Raw genomic sequence first — 18970 nt, 5'->3', positions numbered from 1 at the left:
CAATTGTTTCTTTCTGAAGTGACTCCTTGGCAGGTTTGTCCACTGTTTCATTGCCCTCAACTCCCGAATGTCCTGGTTCCCATAAAAACCTCCACACTCTCGCTATTCTGTTTAAACATAATGATATCTCATTAACAAGGTCAGGGCGAACTTTGATGTCCCACTCTTAAAGGCCAATAAGGCGGCAGCTGAGTCAGAGCAAATAACGGCTTTGCTTGTTTTGACTTCCTCCACCCACCATGAAGCCCAGACTATTGCAATAATTCAATGGAAATCACCAACAAGCCATCTGTTGTAGAAATCCTTGTTGGATTTGGAGATTCAACACATATAGTCCAAATCCTGCCTCCACTCTTTGGATTCATCAGTAAAAATCAGTATATATGAACCCCATTACTGTTTTATATACTTGTCTACATCCAAATCTGATTTACTAACATGTTTTCCTGTAGTCATAACAAAATTGACATATAAATATTTCTTATTTTGCTTCATTTGACTTTGCAGAATCGGCTCAGTTATACTATCATATTATATTATTATATTCACAATTTCTCTAGCAGCTTTGATAGACTTCCTGGAATGAATACACAAGAAATACTTCATTCATTCTTGGAAAAAAACTTTATTCATTTTTGTAAACATTCATTTTGTTCACACATACAATCACTAAAGCCTGGTATAGGACTCTTGTTCAATCTTTCCATCTATATATTCTCTTCATCCACATAATCAATCTGTTAAACCAGTATGTTGGCACTGTGGAGGAAAAAAAATAATGCTCTCCTTATTGATTATAATAATTACAATGACATTTGTAGTGCACGTTTCTTAACAAAATTACAAAGTGCCAGGAACAAAATCAACCTATGAACAACTATTTAGCTATGATAAAGGGAAGCCTTCTAGTGCTGGCTCCATTAAAGCCCATGCAGTGGAACAGAAATAGCAGAAAATATTAGAGCAATACAAATATGCAACAAAGATAAAAACTATATAGACCACACAACAGTTTATGTTTTCATATGAATAAATAAATAAAACTCTCTATCATAACTTGATATAGTGATTCAACCTATATCCAGTTCATGAAAACATTTCCATTCGCTGTTCTAAACACCCGACGTCTGGAAGCTCTTTCCTGGGAAAAAATCCTCTGCTGCACAGGAAGTGATGCATTTTACATTTCCAGTTTGTTTGAAAAGAAGAACTGGGCAATTAGCATGAACAGTAATATCCACCATGGCTGAAGAGACAAAGAAAAGAGAAACTCAAACTTCATCAACAAAAAAATCCAAGTAAAAAAATGTAACAGTCCCGCCCACACTGTTTGATTGACAGCTGATCTCTGGGAAGTGCAGTGCAGAAACACCACAGCAACGAGCGCTTAGCAATAAAATCTAACAAATTAAAAAAACTTGAATGTCACACAATGCTGCTTTAATAACTCCTGTCTATTTGAGCTTACAGAGCTCCACAGTGTCTCCAAAACTACCAAAAAACCCAAATCCAGGATAGAGAGGCTGAGTGAATCTGGTCTGGACTCTGTGGAGGAGAGTCATGGTTTCAGAGGCGCTGTAGAAGGACAGAATACCTGCTCTGTGATCCAGGTACACTCCTATTCTGGTGGACCGAGGGCCTGGGATGGGAGTTTGGATACTGTTATGTTCGAATTGACAATCATGTAAGGTATAATCTAATGCCCAAGACTTGTCATTGTATCCAAATTGACATTTATCCCCTTTTCTTCTAATATCCTTATATGCGACTGCTATTGAAGCTCCCCACCCATCACTCCACTCCACCTCCCAGTAACAACGTCCAGTCAGACCCTCTCTACTCAGAACCTGGACCCTGTCCATGAATCTGTCTGGGTGACTAAAATATGACTGTACGTCTGCTGTAAATGTTGATTTTCTGTTCCCCTCAGATAATGACACACGTGCGTGTGCTGTGTTTAGATCCAGTGTGATTTGACGTGAATATTGTAAGAAGTCGGCTCTGGTCTTGGGCTCTGGTTGAGGCAGTAAAACATCCACTTCAGTCACTGCCAATGAGATCTTAGGCCATTCCTCTGTAAGAATGTCCTGTAGTTTATCTCTGGCCTCTGACACAGCTGCAGTCACATCCTCAAAGTAGCGCAGAGGACGGATATCGGTGCTGGGAAAGTCTGTAGATTCACTGAGACGTGACAGCGAGGGGTAACTGTGTAGAAAATGTGTGTGATCCTCTGTGTGTGAGAGCCGCTCCAGCTCAGCGTCTTTCCTCCTCAGCTCAGCGATCTCCTGCTTCAGCTTCTCCTGAAGTTCTTTGGCCCGATTTGCTTCCGTTTTCTGCCGGGATCTGATCTGCTCCTTCACCTCAGAGCTTCTTTTCTCAATGAGACGGACCAGCTCAGTGAAGATCTTCTCACTGTCCTCCACTGCTTTATCAGCAGAGCGATTCGTAGCCTTCACCTCCCGTTGAAGCACCTTCACGTCTTTCTCTCTGTCCTGGATTCTCTGCTGGATTTTTTGTCGACTCACCCCGAGCTCATTCTGCCTCTCGGTCCTTTCTGCTGTAGCTGAGACTGTGTTCTCCTGAAGCTTCTGGGAGGGGTCGACCAGCTCGTGTTTTTTAAAGGTAGAGGATTCATAGTGAGGCTGGAGGTGCTGCTCACAGTAAGAGGCCCGACACACCAGACAGGACTTGAGGGCTTTCAGCTTTCTCCCAGTGCAGACATCATAGGCCACATCTCCAGGTCCGGCATAGCAGCGATCAGGAGGAGCAGCTGTAAGTCTGATCTTCTCCAGTTCCTCCACTATATCTGCAACCATGGTATTTTTCACCAGGACAGGCCTTGGCATGAAGGTCTGTCTGCACTGGGGGCAGCTGTGGATTTTCTTCCGATCCTCTTCATCCCAGTGGCCTTTAATACAGCTCATGCAGTAGCTGTGCCCACAGGGAATAGTCACCGGATCCTTCAGTAGATCCAGACAGATCGAACAGCAGAATTTTGCCTGGTCCAGCTGAATTCCTTGCTGCGCCATTTCACTTCTCACTGACAGTGAATGTCAGATAGTTTAACTTTGTCTGAACAGGTAAAAGTTGGGCTCCGATCCAAACCAAACCTTTGTTCCTTTTGTTCATGTTCATTTCTTGATCTGCAGTGAACGGGCTTGTCAGCTCTTGCACTTCACAACATGATGTTCACACCCATCTTTAAACTGGCAGATCTGTGAAAGGGGAGGGAACAAGGAAATATCTGAATTGGCTGTACCTGAGACCAGGAAGACGAGGGAGGAGTTATCAGGCTTTGCTTTATTCCAGGAAGAGGAGCGGTTTACAGAGGCAGTGTGTGTTCAGCACTCGGTTACAACATGAAGTGAAGATTATGACAAATAAAATGGAGGCAGCAGGAATTGACGTAGTTCTGAAGTTCAAGTTCAAGTTTATTTATATAGCACATTTCATACAACAGGCGTAGACTCAATGTGCTTCAAAATAAAAAGCAAAAAATAGGCAAAGAACATACATGACAAAAACATATAAGATAGGGACATATAACATAAGAAGGTATTACATAAATAAAAACATATAAGAAGATAAAAATATATAAGGTATTACAATAAAAAGGAATAAGATAAGAAGGTATTATCACTATTATTAAAAAGGGAATAATAGTAATAATACTGATTCTAAAATAAAATACAATAAAAGTTCTCCTGTTAACCACACACTTTAAACCTAACTAAAAGCTTGCGAAAAGAGATATGTTTTTAGTCTGCTTTTAAAAGAAGACACGGTTGTAGCAGACCTTAGTTCATGTGGTAGAGAATTCCAGAGAGTAGGACCATAATGACTGAAGGCACCATAAGCTGATTTAGAGTTTATTCTAGGTATAATAAAGAGACCTTTATTTGATGATCTAAGGGATCTGTCCGGTGTGTATTCAGTGAGCATGTCAGCGACGTAAGAAGGAGCTAAGCCATTCACAGATTTAAAAACAATAAGAAGTATTTTAAAATAAATTCTTTGTTTTACTGGGAGCCAGTGAAGAGAAGTTAAAATAGGAGTGATATGTTCAAACCTTTTGGTTTTAGTTAATACTCTGGCTGCAGCATTCTGAATAAGCTGGAGTTTATTTAACACCTGCTTTGTCAGTCCAGCAAAAAGTGCATTACAGTAATCTAGTCTACTGGAAATGAAAGCATGAACCAGCTTTTCAAAGTCTGACTGTGACAGGAAGCTTCTAACTTTAGATATATTCCTCAGATGAAAAAAAGGCATTCTTGGAGATATTAGATATGTGCTTCTGAAAGTTAAGATCAGCATCCAAAATCACACCCAAGTTTTTGGCATGCTCACAAGGTTTGACCGACAGGGGAGATAACAAAGAGTGAATCTGGTGCCTTAAAGTCTTGGGACCTACTAAAAGAGTCTCTGTTTTGTCATCATTTAGCTGTAAAAAATTTTTGGCCATCCAATATTTGATATCAGCAATGCATTGGATGAGGTCATTCACTGGGCTAAGGTAGTTGGCAGAAACAGATATGTATAACTGTGTGTCATCAGCATAGGAGTGATATGAAATGTTGTGTTGCTGAATGATGGACCCAAGTGGGAGCATATACAAATTAAACAGCAGTGGACCAAGAATTGACCCTTGAGGGACTCCATATGGAATGCCTACTTCATCTGATTCAAAGTTACCAATAGAAACAGAGAAAGATCTTCCAGTAAGATAGGAAGAAAGCCAGTTAAGAACTGTGCCTTTAAGGCCTAAACAGTGTTCAAGGCGCTGAAGAAGAATTGTATGGTCAACTGTGTCGAAGGCTGCACTGAGGTCAAGAAGTACCAGAACAGAAACTTTATGGTTGTCTGAGCTAATTTTAAGATCATTAACAACTCTGACCAGGGCAATTTCTGTACTGTGGTTAACTCTAAAACCAGACTGGTAAACATCAAACAAATTGTTATGTGACAGATACGTATGTAATTGTTGGTATACAACCTTTTCAAGAATTTTTCCCAGGAATGGAAGATTTGAGATTGGTCTGTAGTTCTCAAAAACAAATGGATCAAGATTACTCTTTTTCAACAACGGTGTTACAATAGCATGTTTGAGACCTGTGGGAAAGATTCCAGAGAGTAGGGAGGCATTAACAATCTCAAAGACATCATCTACCAAACAGCTGAAAACATTTGAAGACCCCATAACAAATTCCCAATGAGAATTGCTGAGAATTCTGGGTATTGTTGTTTTTATGTGTTTATTTTTCCTGCAGTAAAGTTAGATCAGGGGTTTCTATACTTTTTTTATTTCATCAAGGACCTTCAAATAGATCCGCTCTATAACATAGACCCTCATTTGATGACATTTTGTCCCAATGAACAGCCTCTGAGAAGATCTTTTTCTGTCAGATATGAGTTGGTGCAGAATTACATAACTGTTTATATTGTAGGTGGGGTGACAACAACAGTGTGTGCAGTAAAACCTCTTCTTCATGCATTCTGTCATTGGGCCAACTTCTGGGTAGTAAAATAACAGTGACATGTGGCACTGAAGGATTACAGGAATGTCATGTATCAAGAATTCACAAAGACCCTGCAGAAAGCTGATGCCTTTAGTTCAGAGATGAGCCAGTAACGAAGTGATGTGTTTTTTTACATATCCAGTTTGTTTGGAATACATAGAAGAAGAAGAACTGGGTAGTTAGCATGAGCACCAATAGCCACCATGGCTGAACAGACAACGAAAAGAGAAACTCAAATTTCACCAACAGAAAACCCAAAGAAAAAGGCGTCACACACAGGCGGTTCTCCCTATGGGCTGAATAGGTAAATGCCTAGAGGCTCATGCATCCTTTAATGTATTTTTTGTACTTTAGAAAAAAACAAATCTTACCCTTCTTACTGGATACATTACATGCCAATGATCATAAAATTAAAAAAAATTAAATAAGCACTGATTCGAGGAAGGTCCACCCACAGCAAAAGATTACTCTTATTGACTGAGGCCCCCATGAAAATCTTCATTTTAAGCTCATGTCCAAGTGGAGAGAGCTACATTCACCTTTGTATTTATTACATTTTATTTTGATATTCATGTGCTGTATCTTATAACAGGTAACAAACATACTATACTTCAAACACTACATATTTACTTCACAGCTTGATGGTGGGTAGGATTTGTCTCAAAGGGGGCCTCCACAGAAAAGTTTCCATAGAGCCTCCAGCAGTTTAGAGCCGGCCCTGATGTCACAGTCCCGCCCACACTGTTTGATTGACAAGTGATCTCTGGAAAGTGCAGTGTAACAACACCACAGACAAATAAACAAATTACAAAATACTTGAAGGTCACACATTGCTGCTTTAATAACTCCTGTCTATTTGAGCTTACAGAGCTCCACAGTGACTCCAAAACCAGAAAGCCTGAATCTAGGATGGAGAGGCTGAGTGAAGTGAACTGTAGAAGGACAGAATACCTGCCTTGTGATCCAGGTACACTCCTATTCTGGAGGACTGGGGGCCTGGCATGAGAGTGCTGATACTGTTATGAATGAATTGACATTTACTGAAGGTATAATTGAATGCCCAAGACTTGTCATTGTATCCAAATTGACATTCATCCCCTGTTCTGCTAATATCCTTATATGCGACTGCTATTGAAACTCCCCACCCACCACTCCACTCCACCTCCCAGTAACAACGTCCAGTCAGAACCTCTCTACTCAGGACCTGGACCCTGTCCATGAATCTGTCTGGGTGACTAGAATATGATTATTACTTCTTCTATAAATGTTGCTTTTCTGTTTCTCTCAGATAATAACAGATTTGTGTATATCACCATTTGTGAAAATGTGAAAATTTTTTGTATGAATGTATTTGAATGTGTAAAAAAATATTTAAGCAAACAAAAATAATGTGTAAATGTGTAGAAGACATTTGCACAACATTTTGTGAATGTGTAAATAATATTTGTGGACAAATAATTTCAAATGTGAGGTTGCAAAAAAAACAACAAATCAGAGCAAACAGATATAGTTTTGTGAATGTGTAATGAAATATTCAGAGCAGCAACCTCTGTGAAAAAATGTCGCTCAAAGTTTAAGTCTGTTCATGTGACATCCAGGTTACAAGCATGGATTTTGACCCTGTTTTGCCTCGTGAGTCTACTAGCCCCACATACTCTATCTGTTAATCTATTGATATATTCCTTTCATGATGTACTAGACTTAGAATTGTCAATTGCATCTGCAAACAATGCTAAAGGAGAAACATTAGAGGACATTAAAAGAGCTGCTGACCTGTTGATATCCTTTATGTAAAATATGTTTGTAGATATGTGTATATGTTTATACGAGGAAGGGCGAGTCTGAGGGTGTACATATCAAGTTTTGTGTGCAATTATAATATTAAGACTGCAGAATCGGCTCAGTTATACTGTCATATTAGCTTCACATTTTCTCTAGCAGCTTTGATAGACTTCCTGGAATGAATACACAAGAAACACTTCATTCAATATTTGAGAAAAACTTTATTAATTTTGTAAATATTCATTTTGCTCACACATTCAATCGCTAAAGCCTGATATAGAATTCTTGTTCAATCGTTTTATCTGTATATTCACTTCATCCACATAATCAATCTGTTAAACCAGTATGTCGGCACTATGGAGGAAAAACAATTAATGCTCTCACTACTGATTATAATGATAATTATGACATTTGTGCTGCACTTTTCTTAACAAAGTCACAAAGTGCCAGGAACAAAATCAACTTATTAACAACTATTTAGCTATGATAAAGGGAAGCCTTCTAGTGCTGGCTCCATTAAAGCCCATGCAGTGGAACAGAAAAAGGAGAAAATATTAGAGTAATACAAATATGCAACAAAGATAAGAACAATAAAGACCACACAACAGTTTCATATGAAATAAATGTCAATTTGGGTACTCTCTATCACAACTTGATATAGTGATTTACCCTATATGCAGTTCATGAAAGCTTTTCCTGTTCTAAACACCCGATGTCTGGAAGCGCTTTCCTGGGAAAAAATCCTCTGCCGCACAGGAAGTGATGCGTTTTACGTTTCCGGTTTGTTTGGAATAAACAGAAGAAGAAGAACTGGGTAGTTAGCATGAGCAGTGATAGCCACCATGGCTGAAGAGACAAAAAAAAAAAGAGAAACTCAAACTCCATTAACAAAAAATCCAAGTAAAAAAAATGTACAGTCCCGCCCACACTGTTTGATTGACAGGTGATCTCTGGGAAGTGCAGGGCAGAAACACCACAGCAATGAGCGCTTAGCAACAAAGACTAAGAAATTAAAAATATTTGAATGTCACATTGCTGCTTTAATAACACCTGTCTATTCGAGCTTACAGAACTCCACAGTGCCTCCAGGATGACCAAACAACCCAAAAATCCCAAATCCAGGATAGAGAGGCTGAGTGAATCTGGTCTGGACTCTGTGGAGGAGAGTCATGGTTTCAGAGACACTGTAGAAGGACAGAATACCTGCCTTGTGATCCAGGTACACTCCTATTCTGGAGGACAGAGGGCCTGGCATGAGAGTGCTGATACTGTTATATATGAATTGACAAATACTGTAGATATAATCTACTGCCCAAGACTTGTCATTGTATCCAAATTGACTTTCACGCCCTGTTCTGCTAATATCCTTATATGCGACTGCTATTGAAGCTCCCCACCCACCACTCCACTCCACCTCCCAGTAACAACGTCCAGTCAGACCCTCTCTACTCAGGACCTGGACCCTGTCCATGAATCTGTCTGGGTGACTAGAATATGACTGTACGTCTGCTGTACGTGTTGCTTTTCTGTTCCCCTCAGATAATAACAGAAGTGCGTGTGCTGTGTTTGCATCCAGTGTGATTTGCCGTGAATATTGTAAGAAGTCGGCTCTGGTCTTGGGCTCTGGTTGAGGCAGTAAAACATCCACTTCAGTCACTGCCAATGAGATCTTAGGCCATTCCTCTGTAAGAATGTCCTGTAGTTTATCTCTGGCCTCTGACACAGCCGCAGTCACATCCTCAAAGTAGCGCAGAGGATGGATATTGATGCTGTGAAAGTCTGTAGATTCACTGAGACGTGACAGCGAGGGGTAACTGTGTAGAAAATGTGTGTGATCCTCTGTGTGTGAGAGCCGCTCCAGCTCAGCGTCTTTCCTCCTCAGCTCAGCGATCTCCCGCTTCAGCTTCTCCTGAAGTCCTTTGGCCCGACTCGCTTCCGCTTTCTGCCGGGATCTGATCTGCTCCTTCACCTCAGAGCTTCTTTTCTCAATGAGACGGACCAGCTCAGTGAAGATCTTCTCACTGTCCTCCACTGCTTTATCAGCAGAGCGATTCGTAGCCTCCACCTCCTGATGAAGCACCTTCACGTCTTTCTCTCTGACCTGGATTGTCTGCTGGATTTTTTGCCGACTCACCCCAAGCTCTTTCTGCCTCTCTGTCCTTTCTGCTGCAGCTGAGACTGTGTCGTGGCCTTTATGTTCATCCATGGAGCAGAGATAACAGATAGACTGCTGATCAGTACGGCAGAACATCTTCATCACCTCGTCATGATGAGAGCAGATGTTCTCCTGAAGCTTCTGGGAGGGGTCGACCAGCTTGTGTTTGTTAAAGGTAGAGGATTCATAGTGAGGCTGGAGGTGCTGCTCACAGTAAGAGGCCAGACACACCAGACAGGACTTGAGGGCTTTCAGCTTTCTCCCAGTGCAGACATCACAGGCCACATCTCCAGGTCCGGCATAGCAGTGATCAGGAGGATCAGCTGTAAGTCCAGTCTTCTTCAGTTCCTCTACTATATCTGCTAACATGGTATTTTTCACCAGGACAGGCCTTGGTATGAAGATCTGTCTGCACTGGGGGCAGCTGTGGATTTTCTTCTGATCCTCTTCATCCCAGCAGCCTTTAATACAGCTCATGCAGTAGCTGTGCCCACAGGGAATAGTCACCGGATCCTTCAGTAGATCCAGACAGATCGAACAGCAGAATTTTGCCTCGTCCAGCTGAATTCCTTGCTGCGCCATTTCACTTCTCACTGACAGTGAATGTCAGATAGTTTAACTTCCTCTGAACAGAAAACAGGAAGAGGAAGGAGGAGTAATCAGGGTTTGCTTCATTACAGAAAGAGAAGTGGTTTACAGAGGCAGTGTGTGTTCAGCACTCGTTTACAACATGAAGTGAAGATTATGATGAAAAAAAAAAAAATTCCTGCAGTAAAGTTAGATCAGGGGTTTCTACACTTTTTTTATTCCATGAAGGACCCCCAAATAGATCCACTCTATAACATAGACCCTCATTTGATGACATTTTGTCCCAATGAACAGCCTCTGAGAAGACTTTTATTGTCAGATATGAGTTGGTGCAGAATCACATAACTGTTTATATTGTAGTTGGGGTGACAACAACAGTGTGTGCAGTAAAACCCCTTCTTCATGCATTCTGCCATTGGGCCAACTTCTGGGTAGTTAAATAATAGTGACTTGTTGCACTGAAGGATTACAGGAATGTCATGTATCAAGAATTCACAAAGACCTTGCAGAAAGCTGATGCCTTTAGTTCAGAGATGAGCCAGTATTGTAATATATGAACTAAGAGAGGTAAAATAAATGAAGGAATGGAAATGGGAGAGAAATGTCCACTCTGCATTTTTTGTGTGACCAGATTTTGAGAGTGCTGTAACAGAACATTTTTAAAGTTTGTCTCCATATCTTTGTTGCTACGCGTTCATTGCTGTGGTGTTTCTGCACTGCACTTCCCAGACATCACCTGTCAGTCAAACAGTGTGGGCGGAGCTTGGATTTTCTGTTGATGAAGTTTGAGTTTCTGTAGGTGGGGCAAATGTAAAAGCTTTTATGGACTGGCTATGGGTGGAATCATTATTGTGTTATATCACTCAGTGATAGAGAGTAGCAAAATTGAGATTTATTTATATGTATAAGTCACAGATGTTTACTTTAAAGTTTAAAAATGTGAAAATCTGAAATCTTTAAATTCTCCCTTTCAGGATAGTGTAATACGTCACAGAGCAAACAAATATCCTCACTCCTGCTTTAACAAAAACATCTTTGACTAACCAAGAATAAAAATTACCTTGATATTTTAATGGAAATTTGAGTACATTCAATTCAAAATGTATAAAAAAGATCTTCAAACACACACACACACACACACACACACACACACACACACTCACTGAATACATGTAGCATTTGAAGCTCAATAGCTGACAGTGGGTTCAGACAACAACCATACAGGCTGCTGTATGTTCATATGTACAATCACTCTGACAGACAGAATAACCAGGTCAAGGCATTTCTACAGTAAACCATCTGCTACTCTGAAAGAGAGATATAAGTATTTTCTGACAGTCATTAGTAGGTAACACTGTGGTGTCGATGCATACATCCCAGTACTGTGGAATAACATGAAGCTACTCTGAAGAGTTTGTTTTGATGTCTGGATTCACACACAGGGTGACGTCACTGGAGGACTTCCTGTCTGCTTCTTCTTCTCCTTCATGACAGCTGTGCAGGTCCATCTCACTGTCGGTGTGTTTCCACATCTCCGTCTCAATGTCGTCCTTCTGCTGCCGGGACCAGAGTGGGAAAATACTCCTTTTCAAAAACAAAGGGGAGGAAGGGGGACAAAGGGGAACACACTATGTTAGACACACATCATATATGGCTGTGTAATTCCTAAAAATAAAAAATAAAAAACAATTAAAATCATTCTAATCAAAATTGCAGCAGCTGGAAGCACATTTTTATTTCTCTTCTCTCAGTTTGTTGAACTGTCTCCTGCAAATCAAAACCTGTTCTACTAAAGCTAGGTTGTACAGAGCCAGGGAGTGGCCGTCCTGTGAGGAAATGTATTTTGTGATAATGAAGAATAAACTTGTGCATAAGACATGCTGTTGTGTGTGCACAATACAATAAATCCTTGAGTTGCATAAAAGTGTTCAAACTGGTATAAAATGTTATCTGCCTTGCATGGCAGTGTTGTCATTAGGTAATTCCTTGATAACTCATCTCCTGAGTTTTGTACCAGAAGTAAAATTGAATCAACAAATCCACCCACTGTACCTTATCCAAAGCCTCTTTCAACTAAATACTGTATATCTTCATTCAACAAAATATCAGGCCAATTCAATGAAATAATCAATGCAGTAAATTCAACTGGCAAGTGAGTAAATCAATTCTAAACTTGCTGAGAAAGCTAAATTGTGATAAATATGTATCTTGTACACTCAAAATAATTAAAACGAGGGCATGAGATTTATTTTGTGCACACGCAATAGCTTCTTCTGTCCTGATGCAGTAAACTGTGGCCTTAAATATTGTTTTTTTCTCCTGCATTCCTAGGCCACAACTTAGCTAGTGTCATGAATATCCTACAGTATTTTATTTGTATCGTTTTTTTTGTGTCATACATCTATATTATTATTGTTACTTTGCTTCATTCAATAGAGTAATGTAATGTAATTAAATGTTTTAAGTAACACTTTCTTGTGCTATCCTCTAGGGTCAAATACACATTAATTTTTAAAATCATTTATTTTTCTGTTTCTGAAATAAAATCAACTTCTTCTATTTCCAAAAATCACAATAAGCTATACTTATATCAAAGGAAAACATGTATCAGACAGTATTTTAAGCAATGTCCGATGTGTGACTCACAGTCTGTAGTACCACAGGATGCCTGCTGCTGTCAAGACCAGGAGGATGATGCCAAGAACGATGAGCGTTGTTGGTACAGCTGAGGAAAACAACCAAAAAATGTATTAACGATTAGCACACTATATCTATCAAATCTATCTTTTGGCCACATAGAACAATCCAAAACCATTCTCAGTGACCACATTCATCCTATGGAGAAGCATTTATATCCCGATGGGAGTGGAATCTTCCAGGATGACAATACCTTCATCCATATGGCACGAGTGGTCACTGAATGGTTTGATGATGACCACCCTTGTCATCAGATCTGTGTTTTCCACTACCATGATTAAAACACCAAATGATGGAATTTCTCATGGAAACATGCTGCTCACTCTAACAGAGGTAAAGCTACACTAAGTGATTTTTTTTCTGACCACTAGAGGGTGACAGAAACCGCAACACATTTGTAAACACACACAGCAAACCTGCTGGGCCACAGAAGCCCCTTAGGACAAACCATGCATAAAAGCTAAAGGCTAAAATAAACGTACCCATGGAGAAATATTGCCAGTCTCACTTTGCCAGATTTTCCTTCCGCTGAAGGTTACATGTCCCACACTGACAAGTGAAGAGGCAGGCAGCAAGTGTGTGGAGGGGGAGAGCGCCGCTTTCAAACATCCAGGGAGGAGATGAGCTAGTTTTAAAATAAGGAAAAGCTACGACTCAGGCCGAACCTGACAACAAGAACAGGTTGGTTTCCAACCCCATTTGGTGTAAAACAGGGGGACGTGCTCTCTCCCACGTTGTTTGCCATCTATATAAATGATCTAGTACTAGAAATTAAACAAGCAGCTATTGGTGTCAGATTGGGTGATTTTACGGTTGGCACTCTTCTATACGCAGATGATATAGTCCTCCTTGCAGAGACTGAAAATGATCTACAAAGTTTGTTTAATATTGTGTACTGTTGGTGTATTAAATGGAGATTGAAGATAAACAAAGATAAAACTCAGGTTATGCATTTCAGGAAGAAGGGAGAGTTACAGACTAAGTTTAAATTTCATTTTGGCTCAACACTTCTGTCATACACTGAGCATTACAAACACTTAGGACTTACTCTAGACCATCTTACCTTTGAAGAAGGAATAAAAGTCCTATCAGACTCTGCAGGTATAGGGCACTGGGAGCTGTCCTTAATAAGGTTAAGCTATGTAGGGATCTTGGTTGATAAAACCTATACACAGTTGTATAAATCTTGTGTCTGTGCTATTTTAGATTATGGTGCAGGGGTCTGGGGTTATTGTAAGCAAACTAAATGTGACACAGTTCAGAACAGAACTATGCGCTGTTTTCTTAGTGTGCATAAAATGGCCCCAAAACTTGCAGTATGTGGTGACATGGGATGGGAGCCATGTGAAGTGCGGCATAAGGGTGACATGTTGCGACTGTGGAATAGATTAATCAACATGCCCGATAACAGACTTACCAAACAAATTTTCTATTGGGATTTTTCAAATAATTATTCTTGGGCAAGGGAGCTTGCAAAAATATTTGGGTAGTGTTAGTCAAATTAAAACAATACTATTTGAAAATTATAAACAGAAATGGTCAGAAGAAGTTTTATGTAAACCAAAATTGGGAACGTACAGTCTGATTAAGTGTATTTACCATCCAGAGCACTACGTCACCCTTAACCTGACCAGAGCACAGAGGTCTGTCTGTGCCCAGGTGAGATGTGGAATCTTGCCTCTGGCGGTGGAAACCGGACACTTCCACTCAATTCCAGAGGAGAATAGAAAATGTCACCTGTGTGATCTGGGAGAGGTCGAAAATGAAATGCACTTTTTGTTCTATTGTCCATTATATCACAATCTTAGATATAGGCTTTTCCGTAAAATGTCTGCAGAATGTCCTGATTTGTTTTCTATGTCTGATGAATGTAGACTTCAGTACCTGTTTACAAAGTGTTTCACCGCTCAGTTTGTGTTAAATGCCTACCAACAGCGTAGAAGGACACTTTATGTTTGATGTGTTAAAGTCTGTGCCTCAGATGTGCCTAAGTTATGTCTTATAGCTGTAATGTCTAAGGAGCAGGATTGTGTTCATATTTGGTTTGACATTGCTTGACATGTATGGAGGTGTATTATATTTGTTCTTTCGCTCTCACTATGTTACTGCTCATGTTTGCTATGTTTGTAGTGTCTTGTAAGCCCATGCGGGCTGGGCACCTTTTGGTGCATTACACTTTGAAAAATAAATTACTTAGTTACTTTACAAGCTTTAAAAAAGAGGTGAAAACAACAACACAGCTGGCCCACGTGTGTGGCTATTTGTTTATATCATTACGTCTCATGGAAATCTCCACGTAGCTCACGTTAGTTTCAGGATTGGTTACAGGGTCTGAAATCACTTATTGCAGGTTTAAGAAGCAGAATCTATCCCTAGGCGTACATGGCGGCCCAAAACCCTATTATGACACTTTATATTGGTGTTTCCTCTGTTTTGGCAATCTAATCTATCTTTTGGCAAACCACAAAGTCAAAAATCACTATATCTTTGAAAAAAGTATCGTAAAAGATTACATTAAATGTTCATCTTTATTTATGGTTACCTTTAGGCCTAAGTCCTCTAGTGAGCTCAAAGGTGCATTAAGTAATCTATTCAATGTGTTCTTCTTCAAATCTTTGATATTGTCCCTTTAAGGTTATGGTTGATAACTGCCTTTTCTTGGGAAGATTATGACACGTTCCAGATTTGCAGCTTGGCCAGAAAGTCACAACCATTTAGTGTAAGATAACAACTGAAAACAAACGACACAAGGACATACAGTACCTCCCACAGACTGCAGGAGCACAGGGCCTGCTGTGTTGTTGGTGGTGGTGTGGAGCGAGGGGGAGGAAACAGAGGAGGCGGAGGTGTGGACAGAGGCTGAGGAGGTGAAACGGGCAGCGAAGGTCGACGAGGTGACAGAGTGAGAAGGAGGAGGAGGGGGAGGAGGAGTGGAGGAGGTGGATGTAAGGGGAGGAAAGGTGGAGGAAAGCCTTGTTGAACGTGTCGGCTTGACTAGGAGAGTAAAAGCTGAGGTGCGAGGAGCCGGCTTCGGGGCTTTTGTTGTTGACTTTCTTGAAGAGGGAGCGTTTGGTTTTGATCCGACCGGGGAGGAGACAGACGACGGGGGTCCTGTCAGTGCAGTGGAAGACTTTGAAGTTCCTGGATCGCCTCCTGCCGTTTTGGGAGTTTTCTCTAAATCTGCAGGTGAGGAGAGGAAAAGGTTTGCATTTACATTTTAGTCATTTTGCTGATGCTCATATCCAGAGCAACTTGGGGCCATGGTTTGGGGCCATTCATGAACTGAATTGAGAATGCATGGTAAATTCCAATTCACTTCCTGGAGTTTGAATTGGAGTTGGATTTGCACCCAGCTGTAAGGAGACAGAATTGGAATTGAATTGGAATGACAGAAACAGGATTAAATTCCATTAAATTCCATTAAATTAGATCAAATTCCACTTCTAAGAGTTTGTCTTGACTCGCTAAACATAATAAATCAAACATTATGAATCAAATAAAACACAGACAAATCAAATACATTCAATCATAATGTATGGATTATGATTACATGTTATGCATCAAATACCACCTGAAGGGTCCCTTCAACATTTTATGACATTCAGTATTGATAATATATAACACTACATATAATCTCAGATATGTCGTAAGAAAAAAAAAAAAATCATGGAATTTCACAGAATTCCACTGAATTAAATTCAGCTTCTTGAAATTCCAATTCAATTCCAATTCTGTTTCCTGTAGTTTTTTTTTTCAAATTCAAATTCCTCAGTTGAATTGGTATTGATGAGTTCATTCATTAATTGACCCCTTCCCTGATGAGTGCAACAATATCACCAGTAAGGGGGTCAAAGGTCAGAGCCAAAATGCCCAGACATTATTCTTATGACTGTAGCATGATCATTTAAGAGTGGAGGGAAAATTATAAGAGAAATAAAAGCTGAAGAGAGAGGTAGAGGGTAAATGGGTAAACATTATCGCAATGTGCATGATATTATAGTCAACAATTGATCTAGGGATTCAAGCTGAAATTAAATATTTCCTCAGTGAGTATAATATGAAAATGTACCTGCTGCATTGAAGCAGAATGCACCAAATTTTTTGTGTACGTTTGCATTCCAGAGCACCAACGCAGTTTTGTTTTGTCCACATTTTGGGTCGGCTGTAAGGCGAGGGATGACAGCGACCTGTCGTCTATCCAGCCATATCTGTTAGAATGGTAAAACAAGAGCAATTTGTGCAATTAAATGATTGATCGGTGGCTATTTACTTTATGGTTTGTGTAGTGATGGTAAGTTTCAAGACATTTCAAGACATACAGTATTTCAAATTACGAATAATGAGCGCTAACTGCTTTGCCTCATTATACAGAGACACTAGGTTTTGTTTTTTCAGTTTGGTTTGGTGAAAATGAGCCAGAATCCCTTTTATCACCAAGTACAATTAATATATAACAATGTTCCACAGTACACACTGACACTCATGACACAAGACTATGGTTACACCAATATATCTGACTGATATTGGGCTTTTATTTAAAATCAAATACCAGCCAATGAGTGCCGTCCACTGCTGATATGATCATGAATATGATGCAGTTTGTTTGATCACATATTTATTGGATAATTGATCAGTAATAAAGTGGTCTTGTCTATGAGAATACTTTAAGCTGAATTAACTTAATCACAGATGTGTGTCAATATTACTATTATTATTTTTGTGTCCCATGATGGTCTAAATGCAATTTCTGAGGCTTTTCCACACTGCCAAGAATAAAATTCTGGGGAATATTTATTTTGGCATGAAAGAGGTTAAATTTAAAGATATTGAACATCAGTACAACTACAAATTATCAGCTATCAGCACCTTCAGCATCTTCCAAACTGCATATCGGTCGGACTCCAAACAGGACCTTGTGAAAGTTCAACAGAGGCTTTCTGTCAGGCCAGAACAGCTGCCACACGCTCATCAGCCTACCTGCATGTCTGCAGTCCATGCTGTAGAGCTTTCTCCATCTGGGCTTTGGTCGCTATGGTGACGTTCAGAAACAAGCAGGCAGCTCTCGCTTCGGTCATGTTGAAGATGTAATTACCGCCCTCAGGAATAATGAAGACTCCAGCGGTTCTGCCACTTTTAGGGACTGCTGGAAATTACAAAAATTTACTGTATATCACACATTCAAGGACATGACAGAGAACAGCTACATCATACATGAAGAGTTCTGCTCTAAACTGCTATATGTACATTTTGGAAAAAGTTTAGTTTATTGTTCAGTAGCTATAAAATATGAAGTAAGTCTCATAAAAGTGTAATTTTGTCAACGCAGGACTTACCATCCCTACTGTCCTTTAAAAAGCATCATGATTTGTTTTAATTTTGTGCTACCTATCATTTTGTAAGAGTAGGCGTCACTTTTCTGGAATGGCGGACGTATAATTTTTTTTAATCAAAACTCTTCATATATACTTATCTAGGCACAGATAATGTGCACAGAAGCCATTGTAAATGTGAACAGCTCCTGGTTTATGTGGGTAGTAAATGCTTTACACAGTGGAAAAGGTAGGCTGTACTTCTACCCAAAAATGCAGACCATTTTCCACATTTACCTCATCATAATATTTTACACTTTTACATCTTACATTTTAGGCATCTATAGCTGATGCTCTTGTTCAGAGTGTCTTATAATGACTGCAGCAGTAGAACGAGCTTAAAACATAAGATGACAAACATTACAAGCAACCAAGAGTAAAAGTTAGAGCCTGAGAGCCCTGAATCCTTTAACCAATAAGATATCATTTAAGAGAGATCTACTATAGGAAAACAAATAAAAAAGAGATAAGGAGAGAGGTGTAAGGGATGTGTTTAAAAATGCTATGCATACATGCATTAGATGTTGATACTATGACATTAACATTAAGCAACATGAACAAAATAATCAAAGTCAAATGTAATATAAATCAAAACTCCCAGTGTTTGGTCTGAAATGCGCTCCTTCAGCCACACTAAAGACAAACAACTTACCTTTGATTTGACTGGAGTCAAACGCCAGGGCAAAGCCTGCAAAATACAGGAATAGAAAGCAAGCAAAGAGCCAAACCCTCGCCATGGTTTTGCCTGCTAGCATAAAATATGACCGAAGTGGTCAAGAGTGAAGAACAAAATAAAGCAGATTCAGGGGGCGACCCGCACAACAAATGTGATGTGGATGTGAAGAGGAAGCAGGAAGCAGAGG

At 39.8% G+C, this 18970-nt stretch overlaps 3 protein-coding genes across 4 annotated transcripts; all 3 read right to left on the bottom strand.

The window, feature by feature from the left end:
- Window positions 1-543: 543 nt before the first annotated feature.
- LOC139649570 (E3 ubiquitin/ISG15 ligase TRIM25-like) lies at window positions 544-3053 on the bottom strand. The gene has a single exon (XM_071526008.1). The coding sequence runs from the start codon at window positions 3027-3029 to the stop codon at window positions 1455-1457; it is 1575 nt and encodes a 524-aa protein (XP_071382109.1). The 5' UTR covers window positions 3030-3053; the 3' UTR covers window positions 544-1454.
- A 3315-nt stretch (window positions 3054-6368) lies between these two features.
- LOC139649566 (E3 ubiquitin/ISG15 ligase TRIM25-like) lies at window positions 6369-10041 on the bottom strand. 2 transcript variants are annotated; one of them, XM_071526002.1, is made up of 2 exons: window positions 8402-10041; window positions 6369-6414 (listed from the first exon to the last, which is right to left on the bottom strand). In XM_071526002.1, the coding sequence occupies exons 1-2, from the start codon at window positions 10033-10035 to the stop codon at window positions 6369-6371; spliced, it is 1680 nt and encodes a 559-aa protein (XP_071382103.1). In that variant the 5' UTR covers window positions 10036-10041. The 2 variants fall into 2 exon arrangements, with proteins under 2 accessions (XP_071382103.1, XP_071382102.1); XM_071526001.1 differs by lacking the exon at window positions 6369-6414 and having other exon boundaries at window positions 7552-10041.
- Window positions 10042-11083: 1042 nt separating this feature from the next.
- LOC139649555 (uncharacterized) lies at window positions 11084-17813 on the bottom strand. The gene is made up of 5 exons (XM_071525982.1): window positions 17716-17813; window positions 15734-15918; window positions 15502-15597; window positions 12688-12766; window positions 11084-11625 (listed from the first exon to the last, which is right to left on the bottom strand). Exons 1-5 carry the CDS (start codon window positions 17811-17813, stop codon window positions 11442-11444), a joined length of 642 nt encoding a protein of 213 aa, XP_071382083.1. The 3' UTR covers window positions 11084-11441.
- Window positions 17814-18970: the final 1157 nt, after the last annotated feature.

Source organism: Centroberyx affinis, unplaced genomic scaffold, assembly GCF_046629955.1.
Source record: "Centroberyx affinis isolate AG114_WGS23_722 - 3 ecotype Tasmania unplaced genomic scaffold, CSIRO-AGI_Caff_v1 ptg001376l_1, whole genome shotgun sequence".
NCBI classification, from domain to species: domain Eukaryota; kingdom Metazoa; phylum Chordata; class Actinopteri; order Beryciformes; family Berycidae; genus Centroberyx; species Centroberyx affinis.
The sequence above is the reverse complement of the archived record's forward strand: the minus strand, read 5'-3'. Positions and strand labels throughout refer to the sequence as shown.

Bases quoted from the DNA above. Each gene is read 5' to 3' on its own strand.
- LOC139649555 (XM_071525982.1), bottom strand. From the start codon at position 17,813: ATGACCGAAGCGAGAGCTGCCTGCTTGTTTCTGAACGTCACCATAGCG. The intron at 12,767-15,501 runs GTACTGTATGTC...TGTTTTCCTCAG, and splicing joins GCTCCTGCAGTCTGTGGGAG to CTGTACCAACAACGCTCATC. The intron at 11,626-12,687 runs GTGAGTCACACA...GTTTTTGAAAAG, and splicing joins ATCCTGTGGTACTACAGACT to GAGTATTTTCCCACTCTGGT.
- LOC139649566 (XM_071526001.1), bottom strand. From the start codon at position 10,035: ATGGCGCAGCAAGGAATTCAGCTGGACGAGGCAAAATTCTGCTGTTCG.
- LOC139649570 (XM_071526008.1), bottom strand. From the start codon at position 3,029: ATGGCGCAGCAAGGAATTCAGCTGGACCAGGCAAAATTCTGCTGTTCG.